Raw genomic sequence first — 11,467 nt, forward strand, 5'->3', positions numbered from 1 at the left:
CTTAGACCATTAGTAAACATATCATCTAAATGTATGTTAGTAATATTTTGATTAAATTGATTATTATCAAATTCTTGTTTTAATTGATTATATTTAGAGATAGTATCAGCAGCAACTTTATTACAAAAGTTAACAGTATTTGTGACTTCATTTGCTGATTTAATGAATTCTTTAATTAGATTTTCATTGACTTGTGTTTCATTTAGTTGTAATGTTTTAGTTGTAACTTTATCAAAATCACCTTTTCTTAGTTCAGTTATGTTTCTACTTAAAATTTCTATTTTATTAGAAGAGGATAATAAGTTATTGTCACAATACTCTTTATTAACCACATCCTTTTCATCTAACGGAGGATGTACATTTGTCATTTTATAGGTATCCTTCATGTCAATATTATCATTATCTTCTAGGAATAACCCACGAGCCTTACTTAGTGTTAGGTTGTTTGTTGATGTTAATCCGAGAAGTGAGTTCCCTGATTGATTTTTAGCCTGGTTAAATCTATTTCTTGTCATTATTTATATTAAGAAATATCTATATTTAATGATTCTAAAACTTTATTATTAGATTCAAAGTCAAACTCGGATTTTAATAATTCCTGTTCGTAATATTTACCTTCTATTATCTCTCCATTAATATCTTCTATTTTATATGTTGGTGGTTGTGTTTTTAGAACTTCATTAACTTTAAACAGTTCTCTATTCCAATTAGAAGTGTAACCTTTAGAGAAGATATTACGTTTATCTGCGTTTCTAACATAATCACCAACTTTAAATTTTGGCTTAATATTCTTAAAATTAAAAGTGTATTTAACCTTATCAGGATTATTAGAAGCATCAACTGGTGTCATATTAATTGTTGAATGAATGTTATTGTTATATGTTAAGACTGCATCATTTAATATATTTACCCAATTACCATCACCATTGATGAACATTGGTTTATTTATTATGTGTAATAATGTTCTATTGAAGCTCTCTATAAACACAGCTTTTAAATCACTATAAGTAGAATATAGCTCTATCCCTGAAGCGGCTTTGCCGGTTTCATATTCCTTAAGTAAAGATTTAAATATTTTATTGTAAAACTCACTACCTCTATCTACCCATAACTTTTCTGGTTTTCTACTTTCAGAGCCACCTTGTGGATTTTCGCCTAATACTAATTTAAAGCCATTATTTATAGATAAACCAGATTTATTCTTTAATGGAATAGCCCATGCATATTTTGTGAATATATCTATAACTGTTAATATAAACTTATAATTATTATTGTATTTACTTAAAGATGACTTATCAATTAAATCAGCTGACCATGTTTCATCTTTATATAATGGTATTATTCTTTGTCTTCTAAACTTTGTTATTCGAGGGCTGAATACTTCTTTAGCTAGTTGTTGTTGTTTTTCTATTGTTTTATTTATGGAAATAGTCATCTGCGAACGAGCTCTGCTCGTGGCTAGCCAAGCAGGTTCCCTGATAGCTTCGCTCATTTACCAAAGTTAAAAACAAAATTATCTAGTTGTTCTTGATTAATAATATTTATAGATAATAGTTGCTTAGATATATCTAGCATTTCATCATATAATCCGTCATGACCAGCTTTTGTTTCTTGTATTAATAATTCTAATCTTTCTACTAAATTATTTGGGTCCACGTAGTGGTGACAACTTTGCTGGTTGGTATCTAACCCTCTGCCAAATATATCATCTCTTACTTCCATTATACGTTTTATTGTTCTATATCTAGCGCTTTTCTTATCCCCTTTTCCTAAATCATATCTAATATCCTTTAAAAACCTTTTAATTTTGTTTTCATCTTCTTCGATATCATCGTTATATGTTACATTTGGGTTAGTGAGAAATTCAATAAATCCTTCTGAGAATTCGTATATATTATCCCTAACTAAAAATGCACCCTGCTCTAGGGTTATATCAACACCATTCATTTTGTATCTTCTCGTAGGCAAATCTACAAGATTTAATTTTAATTGAGGATTAGTTTGAGTACCCATTTTATGAAGATTCTTGACTATCTTTGTATCAACAAAAACTGGTGCTATTTCTTGAGTTTCCTCTATGGTCCCCTTTAACGTTTCATTAATCTTGGAAGTGTTTTCACTGATCTGGGAACCAGCTTCCTGGATCCGTGAAGCGGTTTCACCCATCTGAGAAGCGGCTTCTCCTATCTGAAAACCAGCTTGTTCGATCATCTTAGTTTGTTTATCCAACTCTTGATTTTGCCAATCTATTGCTCTTAATGTTTGTTCATTATGAGCTAGCCATGTTTCATTGTTTGCATTTAGTGTTTTAGTTAAAGGATCAAATAACTCTTCTATTTCACCATAATATTCTTGTTGTTTTAATTTATCTTCTAATCTATTCTTTCTGTTTTGTTTTTCTAAATAATTTAATTCTATAAGTGATTCTAGTTTAGTCATTTTTATAAAAATAGTTATCACAATGCATTATATAATCTAATAGCGGCTTCAATAAACTTTCTATCATCATTAATTGTTAATTCTTTAATAAACTTATTATAATTAGTTATAGCTTTACTTCAATCTGGGAACCAGCTTCGCTGATTGGTGAAACCACTTCGTGGATATTATATTTCTTTGCATGTTCTAAGAATCTTTCTTTTGTATGATGAAACCTATATCTATGGAGATATATGCATAACCTACAATAGAAATGTTTAAATCTATACTGAGAGATGTGTTTATTTACTTTACACATTCTGCATACTAAATATTGATTAGGATCATTATGATGCTTACTCAAATGATCATGTCTCTCTCTATATGTTATAATTTCCTCACATACAAAACATTGGAACGGTTTACTCTGACAATCGTCGCAACACCAACACCATGCCTTATTTTTACATTTATCACATTTGATGCTAATCATTTTTATAGTATTGAAAAGATATATAAATAATATTATTTCAAAATTTGGTATATAAAAATGAATCAACAAGATTATACCGGTTACATTCATTCCACTAGTGAGCAAGTCCAATCTGTAAGTGAGCGAGCTCAATCTCATGGACAAGTCCAATTTGGGGGTGGACAAACTCAATCTAGTGATAGTAGTACAGCTATCCAAATGTTAAAAAACAAAAACAAATCAAGGGAAGAAATCAAACCTGAAGATAAAGAAGAACAAAAGAGGGAAGCAGAAAAAAGTTTAGAAGCAATCAGAAGGTTTAATCAAGTAAATGAAGAAGTAAAAGAGTTGCATGATAAACAGGTTGCTAAAACAAAACAAAGGAGTGAGGATATGAAAAATCTAATGCTTGAGGCTGAGGCTAAATATCATCCAGATTTAGATCTGCGAAGCAGTTTGGTAAACCACGAGCAAAGCTCGTTCACTGATCAGTCTAAAGACTTAGATCTGCGAAACAGTTTCATTGATCAATCTAAAGATTCAGATAGAGATTCAGATAGAGATTCATCTGATGATTTTGTCTATGTCCAAAAGCCTAAAACAAATAAGTTTAAATGTGAAGAATGTAATGAAGAGTTAACTCAAAAGAATTCTCATAGACACACTCAATCACTTAAACATAAAAAGAATGTACGATTATACAATAGTAATAAAATTATTGAGAGTGCAAATGAGGATGGAATAAAATTTACTAATGAAGATATAGAGCAAAAGATAAATGAACAGTATTCTGAACTAGAGGGAATAAAGTATTGTGATAGTTGTGATATGTATCTTGATAACAATACTGCTTATAATAAACATGTGACAACATTAAAACATAAGAATAATGTAAGACTAAATGATGGAGAGATAATAAAAAATGGAGATAAGTTTGATTGTATAACATGCAAGACTAGTCTAAGTCAATATAGTGTGGAACAACATTTTAAAACAAAGATGCATCTAGATAATGTTGTAGGAATAACTAAAGATAATGATAATGATAGAGACAGTTCAGGTTATTGTGGTATATGTAATACTAGATATGGTAATAAAAATGAACACAATGAATCAGATCATCATAAAGAAAAGGTTAAACAGAAAAAGCTTACTGATAGAAAGTGGAGAGAGAAAGTAAATGAATTAGGATTAGATCATAACATGAAGCATAATCAAATAATAATAACGAGTAGTGATCATGAAGATCCTAAATTCTTGAACATACTAGAGTCATTGCATAATATACATCCATATATTAAGTTTAACACCTTTGATGTAGTTAAGTATACAAAACCTACAGATGATCAAATAGAAGAAAACGAATTCACATTTAGACTAATGACTAGACAATATAATGGTCCTAATGATTTGGATATGTTGAATAGTGAACTAGAGACTAGAATGCAAGAACAGGAGATGAATCAATCTGGATGGAGTATGCAAAGATTTATCAAAAGAACTATGTATATACACAGGTTTTATCCTACTGGTGGATGTACTACTGAGTTACCATTCACATCTAGATATATACTTAATATAAAGAATACTGATAACAAATGTCTATTGTGGTGTTTAATTGCTTATCTACATCCTGCTAAAGATCATTCCTATAGAGTTAGTAATTATAATAAACCAGAATATATTGATGAGATAAAATTACCAAATGGGGTTACACCTCCATATGATTATTATCATTTAAAGAAAATACAAGAATTAAATAAAGATAAAGTATTATTTAATGTATTTAATCTAATTAAAAATAAAACTATCAATCCTGTATTAATCAATCATAATGATTCTAAAGGATGTAATATTTTATTTTGGGATAATCATTACTTCCTATGTAAAGATGTATCATTCCTATTAAGAAAATCAACTAAACATAAATGTTATCCATGTCTGAAGTGTTGTGTATCATTTAGAACAGAAGATGCATTAAATAAACATTTAGAGATGTGTAATAATACTGGAAGAAGAACATTCCATAAAGATGAATATCTGAAGTTTGATAAGTTCCATTATAAGAATAGAGTACCACTTGCTATGTATTATGATTTTGAATGTATAATAAAAAAAGGGGAAACACTTACCTATTGCTTGTGGATTATATTTAAGAAGTGACTATCCTGATATATTAGAAGATAAGTATGAATGTTATTGTGGAGAAAAAGTAGTTGAATGAATTGTAGAAAGAGTAGATTATTACAATAAATTATTTAAAGATATTTTTAGTATAAATATTCCAATGAAAGAAGAGACTATTACTCCGTTATATAGTATATGTTATTATTGTAATGAGGAAATGGGTGAAGACGTTGTTAGAGATCATGATCATCTAAATGGTAAATTTAGAGGATATGCTCACAATAAATGTAACCTCCAAGCTAAGAATAATATTGTACCAATGTATGCATTTAATTCTTCTAATTATGATAATCACCTATTTATAACTAAACTAGCAAAGAAGACCAGAGTTAAAGTATTAACTAAAACTGATGAGAATTATATTAGTATTGATATGGGTTATGTTAAAGCATTAGATATGTTTAGGTTCTTCCATCCACTTAGCTTAGATGCCATAAGTAAGACATTGAGTAATGAAGAATGTATAACATTAAATAAATGTGGCTTAGAAAGACGTAAAGGTATATTCCCATATGAATGGTTTGATAGTATAGATAAACTACATGAAACAGCACTACCACCTAAGGAAGCATTCTATTCTAAGTTGAAACAAAGTGATATTACAGATAAAGAATATAAGCAAGCAATTGATTGTTGGAAAGATACTAAATGTGAGACAATAAAGGATTATATGATGTTATATCTTAAAACAGATGTATTGTTATCAGTTGATGTATTTGAGAAATTTAGAGCTATGTGTTTAGAATATTATGAAATATTACACATCATGTTACACTTATTCTACTCCTGGGTTAACCTGGTTGTGTGGGTTGAAATATACTATTGTTTGGCTTAAGTATTATAAAGGAAATACAGTTAATATTTATGATACAATACAACACGGTATAAGAGGTGGGTTAGCTTCAGTATTAGGTAATTGTCATGTAAAATGTAAAAATAAAGAAATAGATCCTGAGTATACAGGGACAGAGAATTATTTAAAGTATTTAGACTTCAACTCATTGTATGCTTCTGCTATGGTACAACCTTTACCTACTGGTGAGATCAGAGTATGTGAAGATCTGGCATACACTAAATCTAGCTCTAATACTGGATACATCTATACAATTGATATAAAGTATAATGATGAGTTGAGACAGAAAACAAAGAAATATCCATTCTTTCCTGAAAAGACAAAAGCAAACATTGATCAGTTTACAGATTACCAAAATGAAAATAAAAAGAAAGGATATAAACCTAATGAGAAGTTATTGCTAAAGTTAACAGATAAAGAAAACTATGTAATAGATGGAGAGATGTTAGATTGGTATTTAGATCATGGTTTAAAATTGGAAGATATTACAATTAAACAAAAATTAGAATATAATAAGAGTGAATGGTTAAAACCTTATATAGAGTTCAATATTCAGAAAAGAAAAGAAGCTAAAGCTAAGGGTGATAAATTTGGAGATGTATTCTTTAAACTAGTGAATAATGCCTTTTATGGAAAAACAATAGAAAATGTATATAATAGACAAGATGTAGAGTTAGTTAATGATGTAGATAGATATATTAAATTAGTAGAAAATATTAGTTTTAAATATGCTGTAGAGTTTGATGATGATCTAGTAGCTGTACATAAAACAAGAGGTAATGTTAAATTAGATAAGTTTAATTATATTGGATTTGTTATATTAGAAAAAGCTAAACTATTCATGTATAAAGCCATATATGATTACTTTGAGAAAGAGTTAGATTGTAGTTATCATTACACAGATACTGATAGTATATTTATAAACATAAATGTTCCATTGGATAGTACTATAGAAAAAGAAATGAATACGATAAAAGGTATATTTCATAAAAATGAATTAGGTAAGATGAAAGATGAAATACCTAATGATACTATTATGGAAGCTTGTTTCCTTAAAGCTAAAGCATATTGTTACAATACTGTTAAACGAGAAGAAGAGAAAAAGTTAAAATGAATAACTAAGGCTACTATTAGAAACCAAATTAATTTAGAAGATTATACTAATGCTATATATGAAGGTAAAAGTAAATATGTAACAAATTATACTATTGATAGCAAAAGGCATAATTTAGAAACAAAAGAACAATATAAAATAGCTATAGATCCATTTGATGATAAAGGTATTAAAGATAGTAATGGTGAGTTTAGGTTCTATCAGTGAATTTGCAAAAGAACTTCGTTGAATTATAATATTGGTATGAGAACAAATAATAAATTATTATATTATTATTATATTTGTATGACAACATATATTAAATTATTTTTTATATTATTTTTTCTAAATCAAGTAAAAAATTACAAGAAAAAAAATTTTTGTGTAAATATCAGTCAAAATAAGGTAAATATGAAAATGGAAAATTTGAGTAATATGTGTATATGTCTCCATGGCTCGGGGGCCCGGAGGCCACCATATACACATTACTTAATTTGGGCATAATTTTATCAGTTAAAATAAAAGACAACAACTTGTTTTCAACGTGATCAGATATGAAACAGTTGTTTCCTGTTTAATGTATGAACAGTTTAATTTACCTCTCTGGGTGTCGGTGTCAGTGTTGGTGTCACATGTCCATCGTCCGCTGAAATTGATTGGTGAGCATGATCCAAGAAAAGTCGGAGATGTATCCACTGTAAGATCTAAAATATTTCAGTAGCCTGAATAACTTTGCCAAGCCCTTTTTTTTACTCAGTTTCTTTCTTATTTTTTGCCGTTTACTATGTCTGGTAGTTGATTTATTTAATTCTCCGGACGTATCACTAGCTGTGTTGCAGCTCGATTTGTTGGTTTGATTGTTGCCGTGTTTTAGATGACGAAATTTAGCCTGCTCCTGTATTCTGCCGCGAACTTGCAAGTTCATGTGCTGCATGCGTTATATAAGGTTATGGTATATCTATTCCGTCTTTAAATGTGTCATTATAGGTCAAGTGGCACGTGGGTATTCGCATTGTCATCAACTACATCTATAACTCTGCTTAAAGTTGTTAATCATCAATTCATATTGTCTTGGTGTGTTGTCTTGGTCTTACTCATTTTGCACGTTCTATATTCAAATTATGGTTCTGACTGTTCAAAAGTCAAGTTCTTTATGAGTTCATTACAGTCCCCCTCGTTTTGGCGGTGTAGTCAAAACCTAAAGGGTTAATGATTTGTTAAAAGTTGTGAATGTGGTTACTGTTCATTAAGTTTGTGTCCTGTTTCGACGTTGTGATCCGTTTCCTAGTCGTCAATTACTAGTGCCAATTTGTTTACTGGTCTTGTTTGTTTCCCGAACCCGGTTCTGATTTCGCATGATCTAACTTTTCCATCATTGCTGTGAGACAATTTTTCCACAATACCGACGGGCCAAATACCTCGTGGAGTCATGTCTTCCAATATCCAAACAAGGCTACCAACTTCGAGAGGCTTCTGATCTTTTATCCATTTGGGTCTCCTAGCCATTGTGGGTATCAACTCGCGCAGGAGTCGTGTCCAAAATTGATGTGAAAGGGTAATACATCTTTTCCAGTCCTTGTTGTAATCTTTAGTGATTGACAGTATTGACGGCAAACGTTTGTGAGGTCGACCGATAAGGAAATGATTAGGCGTGATCGGTTGATAAGACAAACCGTTGTCTGGGACGTAAGTCAAAGGCCTGCTGTTCAGGATTTCTTCGACTTGAGTTAGGAACGAGTGAAATGTTTCTTCGGTCAACATTTGAGAGCCAATCACTGAGTAGAGAATTCGTTTTGAGGACTGCACGAGTCTTTCCCATGCTCCTCCGAAGTGGGATGCGTATGGTGGGATGAACTTCCATTCGATGGTCTCTTTGAGTAATTGGTCACTGATTTCCTGGTGGTCGAGTTGGTTTACTTTTGTAATGAGTTCACGAGAAGCGCCAACGAAATTTCTACCATTATCAGAGACAATGAGGTGGGGGTTTCCTCGACGGGCAGTAAACCTCAGTATCGCTTGAATAAAGGAATCAGGGCTTAAATGGTAAGCTGGTTCTAGATGAACGGCTCTTGTGGTAAGGCAAGTGAAGATGCAAGCGTATCGTTTTGGATACAAGTTGTCGCTGGCCTTTATAGCGAAAGGACCAAAGAAATCTACACCCGTATTTTGAAAAATAAAGTTATCTGTATTTGGAATTCTAAAGTCTGGCAGGGGTGCCATTTGAGGTTGCAGTGCTACTGCTTTTTGTCGACGGCAATCAAAACATCGGTTGATTATTGTTCGTAAGGTGGAGCGAAGGCTGATTACAATAAAGGACTGTTGAACAATGAAACGGCAATGGTCGAGACCTGTATGTCCATTGTGGTTGTGAATATCTCTAAGCATAAGAAAAGTTATATGTTCTTTGCCACTTAGGATTACTGGGGTTTGTAAGTTTTCTTCCAGATGATTTGCATTGGCAAGACGTCCATTAGCTCTTATAACTCCGTCGTCGGAAATGAAGGGCAAGAAATTTTTTATTTTTGAGCGTGCTGGAACGTTTTGGTCTTTGCGAAGACAATCTAGCTCTTCCTCAAAAGAGAGTTCTTGAGATTGCCTAAGTAGATAAATTTTGCTCATATTGACTGTCTTTATGGTCAAGTGGAAACTCTTCGTTGTAGTTTTGAGGTTGCTGATAAACAAAATTACAAATGCGAGAACGCGTTTAAGTTTTTCAAAGCTTGAGAACCGTTTTGGGTCAATGTGTGGCTGGTTTTCCCTTGAGAGAGCCATTGAAGCTGCTAAATGGTAATTTGGCACTTTTGTCGGAGACCAATTTGTTGGGTCATGTTTCAAGAAAAGTGGCCCGTTAAACCAACGACAATCCGGTTAGAACTCGTTTAATTTCAACCCTCTTGTTCCGTCGTCAGCTGGATTTAAGACACCTGGAACATGACGCCAGTCTGATGGTGAAGTTGTTTCAAGAAATTCTGCAACTCTGTTTGCTACATACATTTTGTGTCTTTCTTTGGAGTTGTAAATCCATTGTAGGATCGTTGCGCTATCCGACCAAAATGTCGTTTTGCTAATTGTTACATCGAGCTGTTGCTTTATGAAGAAGGCTACCCGAACTCCAATAACAGCTGCTGCCAGTTCTAGTTTAGGTATGCTTTGCTGTCGAATCGGGGCAAATTTTGCTTTTCCCATTATAAAATTGATTGAACAAGTTGAATCTGTATACTCTGTTTTTAGATATGCTATGGCACACATTGCTGTTAGAGAAGCGTCGCAAAAGATATGAAGAGTTGATTCTTTAGGTGTTCTTTTCTCCTCGAACAGAAATCGTGGTATTTCGATGCTGGAAATGTTTCTGATTTCTGCCATAAGAGACTTCAGGGTTGCATCAAAACTGGTAGGTAAAAGGTTTTCCCATTGTTTTCCTAAACGCCAGACGTCCTGCATGATTGTTCTTAACCGCACTGTGAAGGGCGCAATAAACCCAATTGGGTCATAGATGGATGAAACACTCTTCAAAATCTTTCTCTGGGTGGGGTTCTCTAGATCCACTTTTTTAAATGTTTTGCTGTTTATAACGAAAGAGTCTCTGGACACAGACCACTGTATTCCTAATACTCTCTCGGTATCAGTTGTTGATGTCTGTTCGTCTGTTTCTCCGAATTTTGGAATAGGCGGTAGAATGGTAGACTCCTTTGTATCGTTAGTATTCTGGTCTTCTTTAGGGATTGACTTCATTGTTTCAAGTGAATTGGAGGACCACTTGGTTAAATTGAAACCACCTAGTAAAAGTAAATTTTTCAGATCTTTTGAAATGGAAATTGCTTCTTCGACTGTGTCTGTTGCGTGACACAGGTCATCCAATTAAAAGGAACGTACGACTGCCTTGGCTGCTGAAGGCTACTGCTGACAGTTGTCCTCCGCTGTTCGTCGCAAGGCGAAGTTACAACATGTCGGTGAACACCTTGCTCCAAAAATGTGCCTTCTAAATTGGAAGCAAATTATCTTTTCGCCTTTCTTCCACAGAAATCTTAAAAACTTTTGGTCCTGTGGTCGAACACCTACTTGCATAAACATGCCTTCAATGTCAGCAGATATCGCAACTTTTTTCTGCCTGATCCTGCAGATAACACCGGTCAAGTTTTGCATCAAGTCAGGCCCTGGCATGAGTTGGTTATTTAATGATACACCATGATATTTTGATGCTGCGTTCAAAACTTTTCTTATTTTTGCTTTGTTAGGGTTTATGACAGGGTGATGCGGAATGTGCCAAATGTTCGGAGTCGTTTTATCTAAGGGAACCTCTTCAATGTAATTCTTTTTCAGATCTTCGTCGATTGTTTTCGTGTATTTCTCTAACAATTCCGGGTCTCTTTCTAGTCGCTTAACTAGGGCATTGAGTTGTTTGAAGGCTGAAGTGAAGTTATTTGGCAGGTCGGGTTTGTTTTTC

The 11,467-nt window shown here is 32.6% G+C and overlaps 2 protein-coding genes across 2 annotated transcripts; both read right to left on the bottom strand.

The window, feature by feature from the left end:
• Positions 1–8,307: 8,307 nt before the first annotated feature.
• On the bottom strand, positions 8,308–9,243 carry LOC142348089 (uncharacterized). The gene has a single exon (XM_075399254.1). It carries the CDS (start codon positions 9,241–9,243, stop codon positions 8,308–8,310), a length of 936 nt encoding a protein of 311 aa, XP_075255369.1.
• Positions 9,244–9,891: 648 nt separating this feature from the next.
• LOC142348090 (uncharacterized) lies at positions 9,892–10,755 on the bottom strand. The gene has a single exon (XM_075399255.1). The coding sequence runs from the start codon at positions 10,753–10,755 to the stop codon at positions 9,892–9,894; it is 864 nt and encodes a 287-aa protein (XP_075255370.1).
• Positions 10,756–11,467: the final 712 nt, after the last annotated feature.

The sequence above is a fragment of the Convolutriloba macropyga genome, chromosome 10 (assembly GCF_964194025.1).
Source record: "Convolutriloba macropyga chromosome 10, txConMacr16.3, whole genome shotgun sequence".
Lineage (NCBI taxonomy): Eukaryota > Metazoa > Xenacoelomorpha > Acoela > Convolutidae > Convolutriloba > Convolutriloba macropyga.

Bases quoted from the DNA above. Each gene is read 5' to 3' on its own strand.
- LOC142348089 (XM_075399254.1), bottom strand. From the start codon at position 9,243: ATGGCACCCCTGCCAGACTTTAGAATTCCAAATACAGATAACTTTATT.
- LOC142348090 (XM_075399255.1), bottom strand. From the start codon at position 10,755: ATGAAGTCAATCCCTAAAGAAGACCAGAATACTAACGATACAAAGGAG.